A 26,020-nucleotide genomic window follows, 5' to 3' on the forward strand; every position below is an offset into this window, starting at 1 on the left:
TCCATTCTCTCCCTGAATCTGCCCTGGAATTTGGCTGTAATATTTCTGGGAGTTTTCATTTGGGATCTCTTTCAGGTGGTGTTTGATGGATTTTTCAGATTCTATTTTACCCTCTGAGTCCAGGATATCTGGACAGTTTTCCTTGATAGTTTCTTGAAATATGGTGTCTGTTCTTTTTTTGATTGTGGCTTTCAGGTAGTCTAGTAATTCTTAAACTATCTCTTCTCTCTGTTTTCCAGGGCAATCATTTTTCCATCGAGATATTTTACATTTTCTTCTATTTGTTCACTTTTAGTTTTGTCTTATTGTTTCTTGGATATCTCGTAGAGTCATTAGCTTCCACTTGCTCAGTTCTTATTTTTAAGGAATTATTTTCTTCAGTGAATTTTTGTGCTTCTTTTTCCACTAGGCCAATTCTGCTTTTTAAGGAGTTCTCTTCGGTGGGTTTTTGTGCCTTCTTTACCAAGCTGTTGACTCTCTTTTCATGATTTTCTTGCCTCACTGTCATTTCTTTTCCCAATTTTTCCTCTACCCCTCTTAGTTGATTTTTAAAATCCCTTTGGAACTTTTCCAGAAATTCTTTTTGGGCTTATAGCCAATTCATATTTTTCTTTGAGGCTTTGCACATAGATGTTTTGATTTCATTATCTTTTTCTGGGTTTGTGTCTTGACCTTCCCTGTCTCCATAGTAACTTTCTATGGTCAGGTTCTTTTTTTATTGCTTGCTCATTTTCCATTTTCTATTTCTTGACTTTTAACTTTATGTTAAAAATTGGGCTTTGCTCCTGGGATGGAGGGGGCACTGTCCCAAGCTTCAGGCCTTTCTTGCTGCTATTTTCAGAGCCAATTCTGGGAGTGTAAGTTTTTGGTTCTTCCAAGGTACTATGATCTAAGAAGAGGTGTAATCATTACTCTCCCGGCCTATGCTGTGGTCTCTGAGCAACCACAAGCACTCTTTTCCACCTTGGAGCCATGACCAGGTTCTGTACTCCTCTGGGGCAGTAAGCGCTAATGTGCTACTACTCTTCATTACTCTGGTACTGCAATCTGTCCCTGCATATGAGCAATGCAACAGTCTTGTACCTAGTGCCAGTAGAGGGTCACATGTAATCTCCTTCTGACCAGCTGTCTGATTCCCTTAACATCTGTGGGCTAAGAGCTCCTGAAGCTGCAGCACTGATACACATGCCTCCAACTCCTGCTGCTGGCTTGGGGGTGGGAGGCAGACTGTGCTGCACTGTGCTCCACTCTCACCCCAGTGAGACAGACCTTTCCTGCCAATCTTCTGAGTTGTCTTGGGCTGGAAAACTGTTTTACCCTGACCTTTTGTTGGTTTTGATATGCCAGAATTTGTTTTGAGGCATTTTTTTAAAGTTGTTTGGAAAGCTCAGGTGCATCCCTGCCTTTATGTTGCCATCTTTGCTCTGCCTCCTAAAGCTGATTTTCTTCCAGTACTTCAAACTCATTGACACTCAGGAAGTCATACCTTACATTAGTGCTTCTTAAAAACAATATGCTATGAACATTGGTCTAGTTGTGTGATGAACTGTATGGAACTTATACTGGTAATCTGATGTGCAAATCTCTGTTGACATACATGAAACACACTTAAAATCATAGGTGCATGCATGAGTCTCTGACTTCCTGTTGTTATCAACATAAACATTGAATGTGTTGTTGATCCTCATGTCATAGAATGGTGTTATACCATGAGCAGAAAAAGATTGAGAACTATCGCCTTGGATCAACACTCATAATTCTACTCCTTTTTTGATCCTAAATTCTGAAATTGCTCTTTGGTCATAATCTTCTATTGTTCCATTTTACGACTCAGCTTAGAAAAATTGGACACCACTCCACTCTTCATCCATCCTGCTTTACAGACTCCTCACTCTTACATCTTACAGTCCTTAGAGGTCTTCAAGGCTGAGTTCAGGTGCCACTACCTCAGCAGGTCTTGCTTGAATCCTTCCAGTCATTAGTACTTTCTCCACCCTCCAATTATCTTGGACTTATCTTCCATGTTCATGTTGTTCCCACAGGTCTCCCAGCCTCGCTCCCCCCCCCCATCCCCGCCTCCTCCGCAAGTTTCATGAGAACAGGACAGTTTTATTTCTCTCTTCACAGTCCTAGAATTTAACCGCGTATTCTGCATGTTTGTGTCCTGACCTGTTATTTCATTGGCGTGAGGTCCTTCCCAGTGAGGAAACTCCCTCTACTAAGGCAGAAGTGCCACGGTTCTGCAATTTATAGTCTCCGAGATTGCCTATAGTCACTGAGAAGGTCACAGAGGCAGGACTTGTCTAAGGTGGGCCTTGAACCCAGGTCTTCCTGACTCTGAGGCTGGCTTTCCACCCACTGTGCTATGTATGCTGCTTATTGAGTAACTTTGCACATAGCAGACACTTTAAAAGTGTATGTAAGATTGAGTTAAAAGGAACATGGAACTGAAATGAGCAATTGATTTTTAAATGGGATTTAAGTAATGGGAGGTTGTTTTTTTCTCCTCCCCCCGCCCCAGATATCTGCCTTTCTAGGCTATAACCTTTCCATTAGCCCACACTCATAGGATTCTTGACTGCTCTGTCTTATTTGGCTTCCCTTCTAGTATTGCTCATTTGTTTAAATAAGATAGTTAGCAATAATGGTTTGGGGGCCAAGTAATTACTAGTAAGCCAGCAAGAACGTTGTTTCCCTTTGCCAAATGTGTTTTTGACTGTCATATGTGTGGTAGGTTTTCTGTCAGCTTCTCATGAAGATTCTCCCCTTAGTAGAAGCATTCCCCTCTAAGAATCAGCAGTTGTCTTCGGATACAGTTTGAGAGAGGTATGGAGATCCTGTAGTTTATTGCTAAAAATAAAGTTTATACAGAAGAAATTGGAAATTAGCCTTGAAAATAGAGAGGATTTCTTCTCAATTTTTGTCATGAGCCTAGGGAAATTTGTCCTTAGGAGATGTCTAAAACCCAGCTAATCTGGGGATCCAGAAATCTTTGGAAGCAATAGACTGAGTAGACCCAAGTTTTCCATGACATTTCTATCTTGTATCTGTTACCTTATTTTTTATTCTTTATTAGCATTAGTAGTTTATCCTAGTAGCTTAAGTGATAGCCCTAAAGCTCAGGCCTGGCCATGTTACTTATCCCTGCTTAGTAAACTTCAGGGGCTCCTGTTTCCTCTAAGGTCAAATGCAAACTCCCTTCACACCTGCCTCCAGCTCACCTCCAGATTTATGCTTCATTACTCCCTCTCACACACTCTCCAGTCCAACCAAACTGGCCTGCTGGTCATTCTTCATGGCCAGCAGCCCATCTCCCACTTCGTTGCCTTTGCCTAGGCTGCTCCCCATGACTGGAATTCACTCCCTCCTCGTCTGGGCCTCTTAGAGTATCCAGTTTTCTTCAAAGCACACCAAAAAATCATATATGAAGACTTGACTGATATCCCAGTTGATAGCATCTCTCTCTCCCATCCCCCCAAATTTTCTTTGGGTTATTTTGTGTATATTTGTACATGCTTGTATACACCTATCTCCCTCTATGGAAGCTCTTTAATACCATGAGCTTTTGGACTTTTGTTTTTGTCTCCTAGCCCAGGGTATAGTACATAGTAAATACTTGGGAGCCATTTGTGGTTGGAAAATGGGTGCAAGGATGCAGAGTGCATTTGATTGAATTTTTTAAGTATGCATTAAATGGTTTGGCTCCCTGCAGAGAGATGAGAGGAGATAGAAATTGTAGATAAAACAAGACTCATTGAACTAAGAGCCTAATGGGTTGTTATGGTACATGGTACAAAAAAATAACTACAATACAAAATAAAAATTTTAGAATGAGAATTTTCTGGAAGATGCCTCTGTATGTATTTTGTACAGTATCCAGCCTATGCCAGGCAATTAGTAAATGTGTGGTTTTTAATCATAATGATGACCACACCACACTTTCTAAATGGATTTACTACTGATTCAACAGATAAAATAGTCTTGTACTCAAAGCTGGGTAAATGTTACACAAGATAATTCAAAAAAGAGGTCTTTTTCTTTCTATATCTTATAAGAAGGAGTATTATTTTAGCCTGTCTCTTTGATTGCTGTGTTTGAACTCATACTTTGGGCAATGCTTTGGGATATACATATACATTTCTAAGATGTGAATGTTCACGTCAACATTCAGATAATATTCAAAACTCTAAAGCTAAGTCATATACTCTGAGGGGCAACTTTGATGCTAAGAAGACCTGTTGTTAAAGTCATATACTCTGAGGGGCAACTTTGATGTTAGGAAGATCTGTCTTCAAACCCCACCTTGAAACACACATCGGACGTATGACCCAGGGCAGTCACTTAACCTTTCTCTGTGCCTTAGGCAACTCTTGAGTAATATAAGTTGTTGAAGAGTTCTGTCAGTCTGTAGTGGTGCAAGGAGTTTTCCTCACTGGGATTTCTCTGTAGCAGTGAAATTATAGGTAGGTACACACACACACACACACACACACACACACACAGTCATACTCTGCTGTTGATACTTCGTTAATATTTTGTTAGTTTTGGCATGTTTATGAGCAGTTTTTTTCTGCCAAATATAAAATGGATAAAGATTCGGAAAGGAAGGGACATTTCTATCAGATGTGCTTGAAAACAGCAATTCGTAAGCTGGCGCTGATTTTGACAGCATCAGATTACTTAAGACTTTGTCAGGGAAGGATATGACAGAAATACATTTTTGTTCCCTACATACTCCTTGTACTTAGGTATACCACAATATGAATCCTGTTCTAAAATGTGTTAATGGAGGAAGGAACAAGAGAACTAGGCAGTCAAAAAGGATCATGTGAAACACATTATCATAGATTCTTTAGCAGAGAAGGTGGGTCTGGTTTCCCAAGTTCTCCTCACAAAACAGCAACTTTCTAATAAGTTTTATTTTGACTATATAGAATTGTTGATTGTGACTAATGAATTTTAGGAAGAATTTGGCAAGCCAGAGTTCATATAGAGCAGGAGTTCCTAACTTGGGGTCTGTGAACTTTTTTATAGACATATAGCTATATTTCCTTCGTAATCCCACATATTTTATGCATTTAAAAGCATGATTCTGAGAAGGGTTTCATAGATTTCACCAGAATGACCACCAAGGCATTCATGGCACAAAATATGTTAAGGACCACTGCGCTAGAGGACGGCATCCCAAATAATAAGGGAGCTCAAAATCGTGCTTATGAGATTGGTCGAAGGAAATGGGGATGCTTAGCTTTAGACAGAGAAGACAGTTGTGGGGCAGAGTAAATCGATTGCTTTCTTAAAGTACTGTAATGATTGTCTAGTGGGTAAGTTCTGCTCTGCCCCTATACTTCAAGCTGTAGAATGTAAAACAAAAGAAACAGGTCACCTCACAAGCAGCAAGTCTCTCACTGGAAATTTCCAAGAAGAGACTAAATGACTGTTCGTTGGGAGTTTGGTAGAGTTGGGGACTGTTCTCTGTGTCCTCTGGGGTATCTTTCAAAGATTTCATGATTCTTTGAATTAGGATATTTATTATTGAGTTGTCTCAATTAAGCTAATAACTCATGTAAGCCATTTTATTGCTTTAGGTACTTGCTAAGAAAATTATAGATGAATTTTTCATTTTAGAAAATCAAGTCTCAGTGTTGCTGAATTAAGTGACCTGAATTCTTCTCCCAGTGTTTTGTTTTGTTTTGAAGGTAGGGCAGATGAGTATAGTGAGTTAATAAAAGGGAATTTTCATTACATAAGAAAAACTTAAACCTCTGTTATGACTTCTGCATATAGAAAACGTGTTTAGAAGAAATGATTACTGTTAAAGCAAAATGGCATTGATAATGTATCTGTGCTCAGTCTTAATGTTGGTGAAAACTTTTTCAGAAAGATCGCGAGTTGGGAAAACAGTGATAGTAAGATGTATTTTTTTCAGAAAGGAAGAAAATGACAGAATAAGGAAATTTCAGTTTTCTTACATGTCTTCAAGTTAAAAGGGCAGTGTATATTTTCTCTTAATCAAGTGATGAATACTTTTTTTAGAGACTGGACACAATTGTAAAGTATTGTCAGGCATAAAGAAAGACTCAGTCCTAGGGAGCTGCCTTGGCTACTTCTTGAGTCCTTTTAGCCCTTATCTCTGTTTTGGGGAAGGCAGCATGGGATATATTATCAGAGAAGCATTCCCGAATCCTAGGGCCATGCTATCCTGGCCCACCACTCTGTGATCCTCAGACGTATCACTTGCTCTTTCTGGGTCTTAGTTTCTTCATCCATAAGATTGTAGGATTTCTCTACTGAATGATCTCATATCTCTTACACCAAACGACTCTATTTGTGATTACATGTTTCCCTAGAGCAGGCTCAACTAAATGGAAAAGCTGAGTATGAAGAACTAAAATGTCTGCTCTGTGCTTGTGCTTTGTGGTAATTCTTGAACTTATATGTGATTCAGGGCGTCATTTTTTAGCCATGTTCTAGAAGCATAATTTGTGTTCAGTGCTTTTCAAAAATACAGTAATCTTGGTATTGTGTTCAGCTAATAGGTCCATTAATTTACTCAGAATGTTATTTGAGAAAGAAACTTTTCCAGGGCAGTAAATATAAGGCTGCTTCCTTGAAAGTAATAATGGAGTTTACTTCTAGTTTTATCTATAGGACTTAGAAGTAGGGGAAAAAATGGTATCTGAAGACTAACCTGATAATTCACCCTCTGCAGCATTGACACCTGGAAAGAAGAAATGGGAAGAAAATGTTAAAATACGTTTTTATTATTGCTTATTTTAATTAATTTGTCAAAGGCAATTTTTCCATTAATTAGTATCAGTATCCAAAAATATAGGATTTTTTGGTACTTGGCTCTTCTTCTGACCTTTCAGAATTGGATCATTTTTCATCCTCAATTATTCCATCTTTGAAGTTGTGATACTAAGGTCTTCATAGACTAAAAGCTACAGTTTTTGGAGATCTTCTTCATTAGTGTCTTTTAAGTGTTCTAAGATCCTTAAGTGGAAAAAAAAGTCATAAGTTTGTTATCATGAGACAAAATACAGCTCACAACCATGAAGCCTAATTAATTTTGTTGGGTTTTTTTTTAAGAGAGAAGAAGCTTCTTGGTTTATTACTATATTAATCTTTGCAATGTTGGTTAACAGGCATTCTTGCTGCAAGACGTTTATAAAAGTGTATCAGATTTGATTGTTTTTCTATATTCCTAGTGAAGTTCTATGCTTCTTAATATGATTCTTCATCATAAAAGGGATATCTTGCAAGCAGTGTTTTATTTTCTCTCTGAGCATCCACTTGCTCATTCCTTTTTGACTTTGAAGTGAAACAGATCAATTTCTACTTTTAAGAATAGTCAGGTTTAAATTGCTTTGAGGAAGAATTCCATGCTTTGATGTACTACTTAATGTCATTTTGATAAATTGTATACACATATGTGTATGCACATGTACATTTATTTAGAGATAATTTCTCTGTATGAATATAGAGATATAAGTACACACACACATATGCATACGTACCAATCACCTTCATGCCAGGTCAGTCACATCACAGATATTTTCATAATATGAGGAACCATAATTCCTTGAATAATCAACTAAGTGGGGAGGCTAAGTCATGATTAGGTTATACATTTTTCATGCACAAAAAAAATACAATATTAAGACAAATAGGAGTTTAGAAATGGTAGGGTTCAATATATTTTGTTCCTTTCCTTCTTTTAATAGCATGCTAGTTTTAAAATCTTTTCTCAAATTCAAAACCTCTTACTTTGAAAGGACAGTCACAATAATTTTATAGCATTTGTATATTAGTAAAATTTTTTAATTATCTTAACAGCTTCTTTCTAATGCTCTTGCATGTTTCTAGTTTACTAATTCTGATCGATTCAATGCCCAAACCACTATAATTAGTATATTGTTATACAGTTGTTCTTATCTCAACTAAAGCATAAAAACATGTAATTAATGAACAAATTTATATTAAAGGACCACTATTTTATCCCATTGCCTATCAGTTTATTTTGTTCAGTTCCTTAAGGTCCAAAAGCCATGATCTGATGCATTTGACTCCCTTTCGATTAGCTGAGAGTTTTGTACCTATATCTAAAGGTAAAATTTGACCCAGAGCCATTTAAAAATACCAATAATTATATCTTTAGAAAATTTCAACAATAGTAATCTAATAGGACACTTTCTGTCACACTTTGATTTGGGGCCATAGGAAATGTGAAAAGGTAGTGCCAAAAAGACAATCTCATTTAATAATTATAAGTTCTTAAGAAATGATGTCTTTTTATTGAAGTTGAAGAAAACTTTTCAAACATTGTCACACACCATTTTCAGATAACAGTAGTGAAAAGCTGAGCCCAAGACCAGGGACAGGTGAGCCAGTTTTAAGTTTACACTACAGCACAGAAGGAACAACCACAAGCACAATAAAACTGGACTTCACAGATGAGTGGTAAGTTTACCTTTAAAAAAAATTTTCTTTGTCATTCTAAAGAATTGTTTCTAAAATTGACTTTCAAAATTATTTTTGTTTTGTTTTCTCTTATTACTGTGTAAGAACTTCATTTTCTAGCATTATCTGGGAAGTAGATATTGTAAGTAAAATTTCCAGGCATCTGCAGCTTTCTGTTTACATGCAAGAACATTTTCATTTTAAACATTTTTGATGGAAATCTTTTTCTTTAACCTAATCTTGATAAGTCATTTACCATTTAGAAACTGACAGTGGCTCCTTGTAGCCTACAAAGTGTGAGCTCTGCAACATGATCTAGCATTCAAGGTCTTTCATAATATTGGCCCAACCCTTTTTCCAGAATTATCTCTCACTATTCCCACTGCAGTCAATATCACTTAACTCGTCCCTTAAATATGTCCCAACAATTTCCTGCCATGTACCATTGTTCATACTGTTCTCTCAACCTGGAATGCCTTCCCTCCCCAAATATATATTTCTCAGTCACACCACACCTAACTAAAATGCCACCTCCTTTATGAAGCCATCTGTTCTTCTAGTAATCAAATGTTATTTTTCTTCCCATTGTACTTTTTTTGTACCTTTTTTATGGCACTTATGAGAGCTTATCTTGTGCTATATAATTATTTCTTTTGACCCCTCTACCTGATGAAAAACTCCTTGAGGACAGGAAAACCATCTTACTCATATTTGTATATTTGACAGTGCCTACCACAATGCCTTTCAAATACTAAGTGCTGAACACATTTATTCAATTATATTTAACTGTTTTGAATGTCAGTGATTGTACTGTCATGGTTAATATGGCAGACAAGTTTCTCTCAAAGGCTATGCCAGGGGAGCACAAGCTCTGTCAGGTCCTTCCAAGTGGGAAGGCCTTCTAATACTGGCCCAATGCTAGCCTATATGTCTTTTGTCCAGGGACTAGCCTACCCAAGTTCAGAGAAGCTTCTCATCCTATTGGCCAGAGGTCGATGAATTTTTCAGCCACAGCGACTCTCAGACTATCTTCTAAAAGGTAGAAGAGTTGAAATCTTCATCAGTGAGAGGGGAATACCTTCACTGACAAATCCTTGACATTTTGACGTATTTAATAAAGGAATAATTTTGGTATTCCAACTTAAAAGAAGGAAAGAAGCTCCTAGATGTGATCAAAGAATGATTAGCAATAATAGTATCACATTCCTTTAGCTGCTACATTCATATGCAAGTATAAGTTCCCTGCTTTAAAATTTTCAAATAGTTTATGGTGATACAGATATTGAACATTTCTAGAGAGTCTGTATTTCTCTACTTTGGAATTTTCTCTCTAGATTTTTAGGTGGATGGGTTGGATAAAATGGGCAGGTTCTAGCTGGAGCATCACTAGATCACTTAACCAGACAGTCTTTTCAGGTTTTCTACTATGTCATGATGTAGCAACAGAAGACATTATTTTATTCTCTGTCAGTGGCCCCTCCATGGGTTTTTTAAAGGTCTAATGTGTGTGCATGTGCTAGCTTCTGTGATAAAAGATGTTAAAATCTAATATTAATGAAAAATTTTAAAATGACTCTTCTTAGGTTCTTACATTGTTTTTAAATGTATTTAAGCTAGTGTGGAAATCATGACTCTTGGTCTTTAAACCTACATTGTAGCTCAGAACATTTTTATTATATTTCTTTTTTGTGCTTTCTGCCATCATCTTTACCTTGGTGTTGGTTGATCAAAAGGGTTGATTTCTTATAAAAGAATCACTTTTGGGTCATATGATCGAGTTGAGGGGCTAGACATTTTATTTGACTCTCACAACCTTTCAAAACTCTGCTAAATGGGAGTTAGGTGAATAAATAAAGATAAATAGATAAAGCAATTTCAATTATCTCAATGATAGAGGATGCTAAAGGAGAAAGAAAGGGAAAGATCTTTTTTCAGAGTTAGGAGAAGGTACTACTGATGAATGCTCTTGTGGAATAAGAAAGATATTCAGTAAGGGGAGATGGGAACCTTGTAGTGGGTATGGTTTGTATAGATTTAGTGTGTAGAGATAGACCATTCATAAAAAGGGGAGTCGGACATCCTTGAGGCAGATAACACTTGTGGTCCCTGGGAGGAGATTACATGGCAATTGGGGGGTGGGTTGCGGGGGGGGGGGGGGGCGGGAAATGACCAGGGGAAGGGCAAGGCTTAATAATAAACTGAGAATCAAGGACATAGGAAGATTCCTACTGTGGTCCAACGTCCTCCCTATCGCCTGCAAGAACTGATATTTCTGAAAGTAAGGCACAACAGAAAAAAGCGTTGGGGTAAAACATACAAAGCAATAACATAGAAACTTTTTTAGCAGAGGGAACTTCACATAGGTACCTTAAAAGCTTCAACTCCATGAGGAATATGGGGACTAAAGAAGGACCAAATTACTATTGGGGCCATGTATTAAAGAATAAACATCTAGAATAGATAGAAAAGGAAGGTAGATGATGAAGTGAGTGAGGACAAGAAATCCTTCTTACAAAAAGACAGAAAATGAAAATTTAAGAGGAAGAGAGGAAGGAGGATTTTATTTGACTCCAAAAAGAGAGGAGGAATTAAATCACTATAGATAAAAAGAAAGTAAGTTAAACATATAGGGGAAAGGATAACAAAGGGGGCTGAGAGGGAGGGGTGACTTGAGGGTGAGAGGAAGAGAGCCTGTAGGTAGAGGGTTGCCTTAAAGTAGATTAAGATAAAATAAACTGAAGAAACAAAATACTGTCTTTACAGAGCAAGGAGGGAAAGGGGAGAGTCCTATTTTGGAGGGAAAAAAATATTAGAGACAAATGGAGAAGAATATAAACCCACCTCATCACTTTAAATATTAATCCAGTAAGATGAAAAAGAGTGGCAGATAGAATAACAAAACAAAATCTATAATCTGTAGCTTACAAGAAACACACCTATAAAGCAAAGATATGCAAACAAAGAGCTGGGGCAAATTTATTATTCATCAGGTGAATCCCAAAAAATATGAGTTGCAATCATACTGTCAGACAATGCAAAAATAAATATTCACAAAATAAAAAGGAATTAACAAGGAAACTACATGATACCAAAATGACTCATAGACAGCAAGCCAGCATTAATATTAAGCTTATTTGCTCCAAATTCTTTAGCAATTAAATTCATTTAAATTCATAAAAGAAAAATCAACAAGAAAGCGTAGGCAGTAATAATACAATAGTGACAGGAGATTCAATGTCCCTTTCTCAGCTTTGGATAAGTCTAACAGAAAGATAAAAGGGGAAAAATAAAGTTGAACAATTTGCTAGAGAGTCTAGAACTAAAAGACTTGTAGTGCCTTCTAAATGAATCTATAAAAAAAATGTTTTCCTCAGCACCACATTGCAAATGAGTAAAAATATTAAACATATTTTTATACCATAGCAAAATAAAAATAGTAACCAGTTTAGGAAGCACAAATAAAAGACACATACCCAAATGAAAACTTAACAATGAGATAATAATGAGTGGGTCAAAAAACAAATCATAGAAACAATAATTAGATGAAAGAAAATTACAATGATGAAACCACATACTGAAATATTTGTGATATAGCTAAAGGAGTCCTCAAGGGAAAAATCATATCCGTACAAACATACATCATCAATATAGAAAAAAGAGAGGATTAATGAATTGAATATGCATTTTTAAATATTAGAAAGCCAACAAATAAACAAACCTAAAATGAGCACAAAAGAGGAGATATTAAAAATTAGACAAGAAAGAAACTGAAAACAAAAACCTCTAGAATAATGATAAAACCAAAATATGTTTCTATGGAAAGGATAACAAAATTAATAAACCTTTACCCAATCTGACTAAAAGGCAGAAAACTAAATCAACAGAATAGCAAATGAACAAGATGAAATCACAACAAAACCAGACGGTAATAAAAATAAACATCAGAACCACTGAAGAAAAATCCTGATCCTGATGGATTCATGACAAAAGTCTATTAAAGTTTTTAAAAAAAATTTAGTAGTTATTCTATCCAACTTATTCTAAAAAAAAATATAAAAAAGGTGACATCCTACCAAACTTTTTTTCTGTGACAATATATAATCCTAAAACCTAAACCAAGAAAAGATAAACACAAGCTAACCATAGACCAATATGATGAGTGAATACCAAATCAAATATTTTTAAATAAGTGCTGTCAGTCTATAGAAAATCATCATGACCAAGATGAATTTATGGCAAGAATGAATGGTTCAGCATTAGAAAACAGTCCACATAATTATGCTAAAAACAATCCAAAACATAGGATTATCTTCATAGATGCAGAAAAGGTATAAAGTATAACACTTATTAATGTTGAAAACCCTACCAAATATAAGGCCTTGAGGGACCTCTTTTTAATATTAAGAAAAGTATTTCTAACACCAAGAGCATGTACCATATGCAATGGGTATATACTAGAACCATTCCAAGTAATTATAGGAGGAAAACAAAGATTAAATTTATATAGGTATTTTTTATTTTTTATGCTTTGAAAATTGGTCCACAGATATTTTATGCATTTTGTAATTATTTGGAATAGGATTCCCCTTTTTATTACTGTATCGATAAAGTAATAGCAGTCCATTTGGAAAAAAATAAAATATCTAGACACTCAAAGGAAATGATGAAAAGAGGTAGAGGTTAAGGGGAAATAGCACTTCCAGACCTCGAAATGTAGTATAAAGCAGTGGTTATCAAAACCATCTGATATTGGTTAAAATTGGAGAGGTAGATCAGTGGAACAGACTGACAAAGGAGAATCAGAAACAATGGAACTTAATAATCCAGTGTTCAATAAACCAGAAAATAGGAGTTACTTAGGAAAAGAAACTCCTTATTTTCATAAAAACTGCTGGGGAAACCGTAAGTCATCTGGCAGAAATTAGGATTAGATCAACACCTTATACCATGTTCCACATAACAATGTGTGACCTTAATATTAAAAATCATGCTACAAAAAAACTAGAAGAAAAGCAGATCATGTACTTTCTAAGCTCTGGGTATAATAATTGATGCTCAAAATGATGACTCAGGTCACCAAGAAAAGGTTAAATTATATTGAACATACTTGAAGAAAGCCAAAAAAAGTATTGAATATTTTAAGAAATATTCCATTAAAAGCAAAAGTAACCAAAATTTTGACACTTAACAAGTAAACTTCCTATATCTGCAAAATTCCTTTATGTGTAATGCCTTAGTAATAATGGCTACACAGGTGTTACTTTGCTAATTGTGTAAGTGATGCTTTGAAATTATTTCCAAATTCATTGTCTTATATCTCTTCATATTGAGTTGTTAGTTAACCGAGATTTGAGAATCACACAAAGGATTGATTTCCCAAAGGGAAAAGTCGGAAGTGTCTGATAATGGAGGAAATATGTTCCCACATTTTAGTTTACAAGGGCCAGAAATTGAAAGCTAATGGCCCTTCCCAATTAATAATAGAAGTCTACAGTCAGGGAGGGGAGAAAGGGTACCTCAGCATCACGTATTGTACATGGAATATCCTGGACTCTTTCTTGATTTGTAAGTGCCCTAAAATAGGAAGGACACTAAAGGCTACTTTGAAATGTATTGTAAAAGTGATGTGTAGATGTGATTTACACCTGAGTATTTTACCTATATGCCTAATTCAACTTAATATTTGGAGGAGGGTTCTTCATTAATATAGGCATGTGACACATTAACTTTTACATTTAAAATCTTTTCACAACCACTTGGAAAAAAATTAAAACAACACTTTTCTACTAAGATGTGTGTACTTCAGTTGTCTCTAAGATCATTGTGCTATTTTTTGTTCATTCACATTTACTTCTAAACATAAAAAAAATTTCTGTATCTCATCCATTATCAAATCATTTTGGAATATTTCATTTTATTCTCAAACATAATGTGGATCTCCTAATACTCTTCTGATCAAAGAACAGCAGGAAAATATTTGTAATAAAATAGTGAATCTTATTCTCTCCCTCCCCGAAAGTATGTTGAAGTTACAACTGAAATACTCAGTGTAGTCCTGGTTGTCACATCTCAAGAAAAACATAAGTTAGAGGAGGGTCCTGAGAAAGGCACTTATATAACGGTTTCTCTGCCAAGATCAGCTCAAAACAGTGGAACTCTTCAGCCTAGAACAGCAAAGACTGATGAGGTATGATTTTTAAAGTCTATAAGACATCAAGGAATAATGGATAGGTTGAACCATTTGCCAGGGGCAGGAGAAGGGAAAAAATAATATAATTATTTTATGTCCAAATTCAGTAAAGATGCATCTAGGCATTAATGCCAGTAAAAAACACAAGAACTAATTTTTTTAAAAACAGGTTCCAGGAATGTAGTCATCCAGATTTGACAGAGGAGTTAGTTGCGGGGGGAAGGGTATATTACAATAACTTGTTATTTCTTATTACTATGTGGATTAGATCGTAGAATTTAGACTCAAAAGTAAGCTTGGAAAGTTTACACTTTATAAGGCCAGTTTAAAAACAGGGTCCTTTTCTGCGATTATTCTCCACAACTCTGGTTTCTATCGTAGTCACTTGCATTAAAAATGATTCTGAAAGTACCCCATATTTTATGATCCTCTCCATTTGAGTCACTCATGGTCTCTTCCGGCGGCAGGAGCAGCACCGCCTCAAGTTCTAGAGGAAGTGGGAGCCACAGCAAACCAGAGGAACAGGACGCGTCTCGGGGCCTCCCGAGCCCCTCTCAGCCACAGACACAGCCACAGCCTTCAGGCGGGGAAACCAGTAAGAATTGTTTTCTTTTGTCCTGAAAGTTTTCAACCAAGTCACAGAGTGGGGAGCTTAGGCCACAAGTCATTTGGTCACACCTGAGGCTGAGGGAAAGCGAACCCGCAGCTTCTGAGAGTTCTCTATCTGCCCTGGTCCTCTCTTGTTTAGAGCAGAGGAGGAGCACTGAGGTGCGGAATGTTTGTGGTGCTAGAGGTAGACTGAAATGTCATTGGGAAGTGCTGAACAACCGAAATGTATGGCAGGCCAGGCCATAGATAATGTCACTTCATGCTTTTCTAAGTGCATGCTGCCCTGAGTTTGAAACCACTGCTGTAGAGCATACTTCGAATCCATCAAACTAGCCCCTGTAGCTGTTGTTGGCTGTCTAAGGCTGTGTTGTAGTGGCAGGAGTGTCCGTGACTCCAACAGGTTACCCGCATTGGAGAGCCCCATTATGTGGAAGCACATAAGCTCCCTCTGTTGGCATCTGTCAGTGATCACTGACTGTCAGACCAGGAATTCCAGCCTGTTCCAGACTTCTGGTAATGCCTTCATTCTTACCAGAAATTCCAGCAGGAATTGTCTTTGTCATAGAGGGAACCAGCCCATCCCTCCTTTTGTTCCCACTATTAGGTAATTATTTTACTCCTTCTGGACCCCACTTTTCAGTAAATACTTTTTCTGCTTTTTAAAGTAGTAAGTAGTAATTGGTGGGTCCATGACGACATTAGTTTCAGGAATACTTCCACTGGTCTATATTGATTCCCCCATCTTACCCTACAGTTACTCTCTGTGTTTCCTTGTAAATATTCCATACTGGGCCTCTACAACATTTTGGAGCCTTTCTTTTCTTCTTTTAGTAATAATAGCTTACATTTACAGAGCACCTTGCTCACAACAACCCTGTGAGGCAGGCAAATGAGAATCTATCCCATTTTGTAGGGGCACTTACCAAAGCTTAGTTCTGTTACGTGAATCATTCTGGCTGCTCATCTGTGGTTTCTTATTCTTCCTAAGTGACCAGCCCACGTCCTTTTCCAAGCATATGGGTCCTCAAAAACATTTTATTCTGCTGCTGTCACACAAATAGTCATTGGTAACATGCTGCAACCTACTTAGACACCCACCATGCAAATTTCCATTGCCCTTTCGGGTGTTTATAATTTGAATTATTCTGAGATTGTAGAGTTCCATGGCTCACAGCCATGAAGAATCCTACCCTTAGTAGAGGAGAGGGAAGGATGGAGAGGGGGAGAGAGAGAGAGAGAGAGAGAGAGAGAGAGAGACAGAGAGACAATGTGGCACAGTAGAAAGTATGAAGAACGTAACATTAAGGGAGACCTAAGTTCAAACAGGAGATCTCACCCCAATTAGCTGTGAACCCTAAACAAGTCATTCCATTTCTGGACCCCAGTTCTGTGTGTCTGTGTGTGTGTGTGTGTCTGTGTGTGTGTGTGTATGCGTATGTGTGTATCCTTAGTAATAACTCTACTCTCTACCTCATAGTCACTTCAGGAAAAGTACTTAAATCCTAAAGTACTAAATAAACATGACAACCTTTACTTTTCAGTAGAGAATTCCTTTGTTTGAACTTTTATAAAAGTTATCTCTTGTAACATTTGTGTTGAGCTTTGAAAAAAAAAATCTCCTTTACCACCTTTTGATGTTAGTAATCCAGATATTATTATTAAGCAAAACTTGCTCCATAATCATATCTCTCACTTTTAAATAATCTGTGCATGAGAGACTTTTCAAGAGAGCCTTTAAGGCTGAATTTTCCCCTACCAAGTTAATAATTTTATTTAAATTAATAAATGCAGCTATATCATAAATCCTCTGTACCCCATTCAGTTACATGACAAAAAAATAAATTGTGGTGTGATCTAAGAGGAATACTTGTGAAAGCCTGCTGATTGCTCTTCATCAGGGCTCCCTAACATCTGCATTGACCATTCTCACATCAGGTGGGATAGGGAACAAAGTGAGATCAAACAGAGACTGTTGCTGCCACTTTTATAGTTATGATCTAAATGTGTACATTTCTTTTGAAAAATGTCCATGATTGTCCATGAAATTAATGGGGAACTAAAACAACCCAGAACCTCCAATATTTCCCATTGGCTCTTAAGTTAGGAGTAATACAACAATCATCAAGGATTTATTAAGCATCTGCTATGTACTATGCTAGGTTTGGGAGACATAAAGACAGAATTGAAACTGCATCTTATGTTTAATCAAGAGAAGCAACGAGGACTATCTGGCCTTTTCCATTTGTGCCCCCAGGGCTTGGGACATAGTCCGTGCTTAGTAAATGATTTTTCATTCATCCACTTCATTCAGGCATATACAAAACAAATGTAATTTAGAGGGAAAAGTACCCAGGGAAGGAAGGGAATCAGGATGAGTCTCCTGTAGGAGGTGGCATTTGAGTTAAGCTTTGAAGGCAGTTAGGATTGTGAGAGGTGAGGCTCAGAGTTTGTGTCAATCATGGAGAAGGGGCATGGAATTTGGGCATGGAGAATAAACAGCAAGCTGTTAAGTAGAGTATGAAAGAGAATAATGTATGACAAATCTAGAGAGGTAATTTGGAGCTAGGGCCACTGGAATTTACTGAGCTGGAGAGTAAGACAGTCAGACCTGTGCTTTAGGAATACAGGCTTGCCAGGATGGATTTGAGAGGGGAGAGACCAAGAACATTGCAATAGGCCAGGCAAGAGGTGATGAGACCCTAAACCAGAGTGGTCACAGTATGAGAGGAAAGTAGGGGAGTTTGAAATATTGAAATATGCAGTAGGAGTTGGTAATATGTGAGTAGAACCCAGGACAAAGACTAGCATTGGACAGGTAGAGTTAGCAGTCATTTGTATAGGATTGATAATTGAACCCATGGGAGCTTATCAGGTCACCAGCAGAGTATAGAGAGAGAAGAGACAATGGCCCAGGAGAAAGCCTTGTTCAACATCCACAGTGGGGTTGCAGGATATGGATCATGAACCAGCAGGGGAGACTGATGGTCAGACAGGTACGGAGAGAAGCAGGAGAGAAGGGGCATCCAGGAAGAGAGACTAGTCTATAAGCCTCTCATGCTATGATGAGGCCAAGGAAGATGAAGATTGAGAAAAGGTCCTCAGCCATCACTGATAACTTTGGAAGGAGCCATTTCATTGAGCAGTGAGATCAGAGAAGTGAACAAAACAGAACAGGTGGAGGCCTGAGTGTAGATGCCTTTTTCAAGGTGCTTGGCAGAGAAAGGGAAGAAAAATATGGGACAGTACCTGGAGTGGGGGGTGGGGGGAGGGAAGGGGGCAGCGGTGAAGAAGTGGGGAGGAGAGCCTGGGAAGGATCTGATGAGGAAGGGTGGAGATTGCTGTTGTTTTCAGGTCTCATCTTCAAAGTGCTTTTATAGATGTCATATTTGAACTTCTCAATGGCCCTTTGAGGAATTCAAGACTGAGGAAGTAGAAACTGGGGCTCTGAGATGCCCTGTGATTTGGTGAAGGTCACATAGCTTCTAAAGGACAGAATCAGAACTAGACCACGTATCGTCTTACTCAACATCCAGTAGAAGGCTACTATAGAAAGCCACTTAAGGCTGTATTTTTTTTTCTGGGCCCTTTTCTAGAATCCAAGATATCTCCAAAGTGCTAATGCAGTTTTAATGAGCTTTAGTAGCTACACAACCATACTATTCTGGACGCCCCTGATCTCGTGTGATCTCCGAAGATAAGCCATGTTGGGCCTGCTTAGGACTTGGTTGAGAGACTGTCTGGGAATACCGGGTACTGTAGGCTTAAAAATTGGGGGTTTAGTGGATAGAGCTTTGGGCCTAGAGTCAGGAAGATCCAAGTTCAAATGTGGCCTCAGACACTTACTGGCTGTGCGACCCTGGGCAAGTCACTTAACCTCTGTTTGCCTTAATTCACTGGAGAAGGAAATAGCAAACCACTCCAGTATCTTTGCCAAGAAAACCCTATGGATAGTATTGGCGTGCTATGGTCCACAGCCTCACAAAGAGTCAAACACGACTGAATGACTGAACAACAGCAGGAAATAGCTTTAAATCTGCACTAAGATTTTTGGGAGGGCCTACATTTAAATGAGCATTACTCAGAATCTCATTTCTAGCTAATTGGTAGGGTGTATATGACAATATAAAACTTCACAGGAACGTGCAGCCAATTCAGTATAACAAACATTAAGTGCCTACAAGACACTATGTTAGTTTTTTGGATACAGAGACAAAAATAAGCCAGCCTCAACCTTATGTGGCTTATAGAGGAATTGGAGGTGAAAGGGAGGGAGCAGGAATACAATATGTATCCAGAACATAGGTAAATAACTACAAGGTAACTTGAAGGAAAGTACAGTAACCATTCCCTAGGGTTGGGAGACTTCACTGAAGTAGCCCTTGAACATTGGAGAATCTCCTAAGAGGACTGGCTAGTGAGCAGATGTCCATTTAAGAACCAGAAAGACTGTTTCCTCCCCTAGATAAGCAACTGAATCCTTGAAAAGCTTCATGGTCACTGAAACAGTAAAGTTTAGTGGTTTTAATATAATTGTTCATGTCCTAAAGGGAATAAAATGTTACATAAAACCACTTGCTTTAAACAAACAAAAGCAAAATTGGGATAGGAAGTTATGGAGGATAAACCTTAAGGCAGAATTCAGAGGTTTGATAAGTTGGTGCCTTCTTTTATAAACTACTTACAAATTAATGGTTAAATGTTTCCATTCCAGTAGCTCCTGAAGAGTCATCAGAGGAGACCACAAAGACACAGGAGTGCAAATACTCAGAAGAAACAGTGCAGAGTCCCCCAGATACAGGTAGGCTGCTTTGTTCTTTTTAGACAGTTGCCCCACGATGGGGAATAAAAAATGTAATTAGTACAAATATGTTTGAAGCCAGAAGTTCTTTTCAAGAATATTTCAGGATAAATGGATTAACTGCTTTTCTTCTCTTCAAAAAGGAAGACTTGCAGTGATGGAAAATGTATTCATTTTCAGATAATTTGGAATTCTAATAGATAAGTAAATAAATGATGTCACAGAGGTGAAAAGAAAGGAGGGAATGGCCCTATATATACAAAAGTATTTCTAAGTAGCACTTTCTGTGGTAACAAAGAAATGGAAACAGAGGGAATGTCCATTGAAAGTGTATACTTTCCATCACCTTGACGACTTTGAAATTAGGTCAAATGATTAACTGATCACACATTATTTTCTGATCACATTCAGATATAGTCTCTGAGCCTCTAGGATGCAGCTCAGAAGAAAAGAATGACCCCAACCTTGACAACTCTTGCAAAGTTCCAGAAGAATCTTCTCCAGAGGAAAAACGCCAAGAGCAGGACCCTTCAGATCAGCCTAGCATAGAGGGAACTGCCCATGCAGAGGGCACACATGATGAGCCTCAGGCCCAGACTGAACCCACAGGGCCGCTTATTCATGAAGAAACATTGACTCGGGCCCCCACCTTCCAAGAAACTGATGACAGTGACGATGAGCCGGTCCTAATCCCAGGTGCAAGATATCGAACAGGACCAGGGCATAGGTCAGTAAGCACTTCAGTTTTGACTATAATGCATATCACTCGTAGGCTATCGTTTGGAACTAAATAGATCTTGTGGAATTATTGCAAAAGAGAGGCCTAAACTTTTTGATAGCTGACTTGCTTTCCCTAGAGGGTACAGATTACCTAATTAACATATATGCTTATATTCTTTTTAAAACTGAAAATGATTTACCTATCATATTCTTTGGGGAAATATCTTTAAGAGGTGAGTAGAATTTTCTCATTGTTGCAAAACTCTAGTCATGAGCCTGGGTCTAAACTTAGAGAGACAGGAAAACAAAGGTGGACTGTGGCAGAGAGTTGGCTATTTAGAGCACCAAGCTTATATTTAGCTCAGTTACAAGTGGAGTAGCCAGCTTTGTAGAAAACATCTGCCACCACATTTATACCACTTCTCTAGTGACTATTAATCGAGGAGGCTTGGATGTATTTTTCTGTATGAGTAGCAGTATTTTTATCTCTACTTCTTGTTGAACTCAGTGGCTCAATTTAGAAGCGGGGGAAACAGTGCTCATTAACTGAAACCTTGTAAAGAAGGAATGAAATTACTGCAGCCCCTTTTCACAGCTCCTCACCTGCTAATTTAATGGGATGAGAAGGTTAAGTTTTTGAAAAAACTTGTTTTATTCTCATTCTCTATTTGATAGACTATTTGAATTCATCATTATCTTGCTCTTCTAGAAAAAAGTTTCTGCAGATAACATCATCCAAGCCAATGTTTTTCTCCCCCTTCTTTCTCACAGAACTGAGTTTGATCTTTCAGGTTGTAGTTTAAGCAGCAGTGACGTTTCATTTCATCATTTCAAATGTCTAGGAGGAGTCTCCTGTTGAGCAAAATATTCAAACTTTTAACTCAACATGTAATGAAAAAAGTGAGCTGTCATTGAGCTCTTAACCCATTTCATCTTACTACTTAGCAGTCAATGCGAGGCTCCAGGATGGTCATGGAAGCCAAGAGCTATGGAAACAAGTTATGGCAGAACCACCATGAACCCAAGTTCCAAATGACACCACACATTATTTGCCTTGGGGATTCCTAAGAGGAAAAGAATTCTGGCCTCCCTTTAGTCATGGTTGGATGAGGTCTGGCTGGAGAGAGCATCAAGTTTTTTTCCGTACAAAGCAAGTCCTCTTTCCCCAGTGTCAGGCCAAGTTAGATTACTCATCATCCTGGCTTCTCGTTGTCTCTCACTAGCTTGTAGAGAAACAGCAATTCCCTTTTCTTTTCATATTTAGGCCTTCCTTAAAACCTAATTACCATCAGAGGAGGTTCTAAGGTACAAAGATTAAAACTAAAATTCATTTTTTAAGACATGTGGATGGTTTCTAAAGATCAAGTTAGAGAAACAGACTATGATAATGGTTAATTTAAGTAAAATAGGAAATCATGCAGACAGAGGGGTCATCTAATAATAGGATCAAATCTTTAGAATTTAACTTGGAAATAATGTTTTAAAGACCATTGTGCCCAGCCCTCTCATTTTACAGGTGAGGAAACAGGCCCCAAGAGGTTAAGTGACTTATCAGAGGTCACACAGAAACCAGATCTTTGCATTCCCAGCCCAGCATCTTTTGACCACACTTAACTGCTTCCATATATATCTCATAGTTTTTATTTATCTAATAGTCATTGATACTGATGGCCAAGGACTGGTAACAAAATTATGGCAAAAACAGAATTTAAATACAGCATTTATGATAGAATGTGGTATACATCTACTAAGATTTTGGGTTTTTTAATACGTGTCTTCCTGAAAGGTAAAAATTACAGAATCATAGAACTTTAAAGCTAGAAGGGACCTTGGAGACCATGCAGTACAACTCCTTCATTTTGAAGAAACAGTCCCAGAGAGATTGGGCTTTTCCATGTTCACATAGCAAGTGTGTATACGTATATATACACACATACACTCACATATATGTGTGGGCATATATGTGTGTGTATGTATACATACTTGTACATAAATGTTTGAATGTATATATAGATTAAAAAAGACAGACCCAAGAACTGAAATATCCAGATCTTCTGGTTCTCAAAACCCTGCTTGGAAAAAATCACATTTTAGTATCTTGCTAGTGCTTCTAACACTTATGCTAAGTCAGTTCTTCTCATTTTTATAGATGGGAATATTTAGGCACTAAGAAGTTACATTATTTGCTTAGTATTGTGTAGCCAGCAAATGCTGATTTCTTAAGATAAGAGTCTGATATCCAAAGGTAGAGTCTGCCGAGGCTTCCACAGCAGGCAGGAGACCTGAGTGCTAGTCCCACGTCTTGCCTATTCTCAAGAGGTTCCCTGAGCTATTAAGTTGCAAGCTAGGTGCCAAGTGTGTGGGTAGAACTTTTACCCTCCCTCACTGCTGAGAGAATGACTGTTTTTTTTGTATTAATAACCAGTTATTGAATTGGAACTAAGATTTTTCCCCTTTTCCACTTTCTCATTCAGAAATCAGCCCCTGTAGGTTGTTTCAGGCAGCCTTTGAAGTGCAGGGCTGATAATGAGAGGGAAAACTCAGATCTGTTCAAAAGGTAAAGAAATTTTAGTTTAGATGAATTGATGGATTCTGGCCCATTGTGTTACTCGGATAGGTCTGGGTAAAAGTGGATTCTCCTTTTGTCTGGATTATCCTAAGCAGGATGTTAGGAATATATGTTAAATCTCTTTGACCAAAACTGAGCGATCAGAGTCATGTTCCCCCAGACCCTGATTAGAGTAAGTGTACCTCTCGTTAGACTATTCATTCTCATTATTTGTTGACCAAACAGAATTGATTGTCACCCTCAGGAACACCCATTCTTCCAAGGGCATATAAGCATAGAGTGGATTCCATGAGGGGACTTTGGCATTTGAGGGTGTCACTGACCCTTTTTATTAATTATTGCTAGCTTGATTAATAAAATTATTCATTACCCAGAAACTATGTCTCTCAAACTTTTTACATGTCTCACCGCCATACCAGCAAAATCCCATGTCCCCTCCAAAAACAAAAGAAAAAGAAGAGGAATAATTAAGAGCTCTGCGTCTCATTTTCGCATGTCTTAAAGCTATTAGATTACATGTGAGTACAGAGCAGCTCCAGGAAATTCTCTTCTTCATTTATCTTTCTTGTTCAAGGCTTCCCTCAGGGGTTCAGGACTAATCTAAGGAAAACTCAATGTATGTAGCACCTCTAGTCCAGGGCTCCCAGAGTCACTCCAGAAAGGCACATCAATATTGGGCGGACTATTATTGCCATGATTCTATAGACTGGGGACAATTTCGGATTATTCCATGCTTGAACAGGCTCACTTTCTCGTACCTCAATTCATGCACAAGTACCAGGATAGATTCAAGGCTGACCCCAAATTTAGCCAGTCTTTGAAAGCAGGGAATTACCTTTCTGATTGATCTTTGGGGTAAGCTCACCCTCTCAGTTTAAGGCTCCAAAACTATATTGCTTACATAAGAGAATGGTAGGTAATAAATAGGAAGACCAGCAAAACCCCAAAGAAACTTACAAATTAGTGGAAGACTACAGGACAAATGCAAAATACATTTAAAATAAGTGCATCATAAACTGAAAAGACTAGTTATAGCTATACATATACATGAGGTAACAGAGTGATTGTTACAACCATTAGAGACTGCTTCTTTTGTAAAAGAATTCAGTTTTCCTATGAGTTACCAGATTTGCACAATTCATTACTATCTATTGAGCCAAAATTTGTAAAAGCAGACTTGGATTCAGACATTGGAAGCAGTTTTGTTTTAAGACTAAATATAATCCTTAGCTTCTAAAAATATGTTAAAATGTGTTCAACTAGAATATTTCATAAGGTCCAAAATATTGTCCTCATGGGTATTTCTTTCAGTTGATGCAGCTTGTAAGCCTTCCATTATGGGCAGGAAAAAAAAAGCTAACATTATTACAGTGAAATACCTTTCTTCTGACAGTTTCCATCAGAAGCAGTTTTTATAGCTCTCCCCTTTCCAAAAACCACTTGTTGTAAACATGATCTACCTATATACTCATGCACTTTCTAATATGTGTATCTTCTAGCTAAAAAACATGAAAAACCAGAAAAACCCTGAGTCAGTTTCGTTTCAAAATTAGTAGGAACAGGTGTCTCAAATTCTGCCTCAAAAGGAGAAAAATCAAAGAAATACCTTCATAAATTTATATTCAATTAGAGAATCTTCGTGGGTTTCTATTTCCAAGGAGAGAAGATTCCAAAGCTATTCTTTGGAAAGCTTCCATTCCCATAATTTAATTTGGGACACTTGTCCAAGGTGGAACTTTCCAGATTTGGATGAAAAATCACAATAAAAGCACATGAGTCTTACTTCCTCCCAGCACCCTGCAGAAGAGGTAGAATCCAGAGACTGATTTGGAATTCAGAATGCTTTAGGTCCACAAGGAATAAGATTATGTTTTGATAAGCATGAACAGTTACCTACTGCTACATATTTCTGTTCTGTAAGCTTGTTTTTCTAAGTGACTCCCGAAATATCCCACCTTTTTTGAGAGCTCTTCACTTTACTTAGAACAAAGCTATTTTTTCACAACAAAATTTTGTGCCAGTTTTGTATGTGTGCCATCAAGGTTAGGATAGCCCCTTAAAGTGTAAAGTAAGATTCAAATTTTCATTCTTTAAATTGGTTGGGAAAATGTGATCCAGATTTTCTTTTTTTTTTTTTTTTTTTTTGCTGAGATCAAGCATGAGAAGAAAATGTTTTAGAAAAAAAAGGCTTTAACAACTAACATAGAGATTTTAAATGGAATGCTCCCATTAACTCTAAAAATATGTCCTCTCTATAGTAAATTAAATAAATCTTAGAGAATAACTAAATTATGCTGTCTAGTGAAATACCTCACTCACTTGTTGGAAATCAAAATGTTAAAATGCTGATTCAGCATCTGGTATTTTTTAAGTTTGTCCATAGAAGGACCTTATAAGTAGGGGAAAAAAAGGAATAAGCAAACGATATCAGAAAGAGAAAAATTATAAACTCTTACAAAAATATGGTTTAAGGTTTCTTGTAGGGATTGTTGGTCAAATGGTTTTACAGCTAAAATGTAACAGGCAATGGATAGTCGGCTAGGTATTGGCTGGTGGCCACATAGAATTGTACACAACAAAAATCAGATGTGGAGCATGTTTTCAGAAAGAGGAATACACACTTAAATCTATTGCAAACATCTGTCTTTGATGAATGAGGTCCTTGTCTTAC

At 37.5% G+C, this 26,020-nt stretch overlaps 1 protein-coding gene across 10 annotated transcripts in view; it reads left to right on the forward strand.

The window, feature by feature from the left end:
- Positions 1–26,020, forward strand: part of DCAF6 (DDB1 and CUL4 associated factor 6) — a 176,142-nt gene that overhangs the window by 122,759 nt on the left and 27,363 nt on the right. For 7 of the 10 annotated variants that reach the window (XM_036757209.1, XM_036757212.1, XM_036757204.1 and 4 more), the window contains 4 exons: positions 8,346–8,463; positions 15,121–15,248; positions 19,974–20,060; positions 20,472–20,787. In XM_036757209.1, the coding sequence (XP_036613104.1) occupies positions 8,346–8,463; positions 15,121–15,248; positions 19,974–20,060; positions 20,472–20,787 (649 nt within the window). The remainder of the gene's footprint in view (positions 1–8,345; positions 8,464–15,120; positions 15,249–19,973; positions 20,061–20,471; positions 20,788–26,020) is intronic. The other 3 variants (XM_036757205.1, XM_036757207.1, XM_036757211.1) reach the window with 1 other exon arrangement.

This window comes from Trichosurus vulpecula, chromosome 4, assembly GCF_011100635.1.
Source record: "Trichosurus vulpecula isolate mTriVul1 chromosome 4, mTriVul1.pri, whole genome shotgun sequence".
In the NCBI taxonomy this organism is placed as follows: Eukaryota; Metazoa; Chordata; class Mammalia; order Diprotodontia; family Phalangeridae; genus Trichosurus; species Trichosurus vulpecula.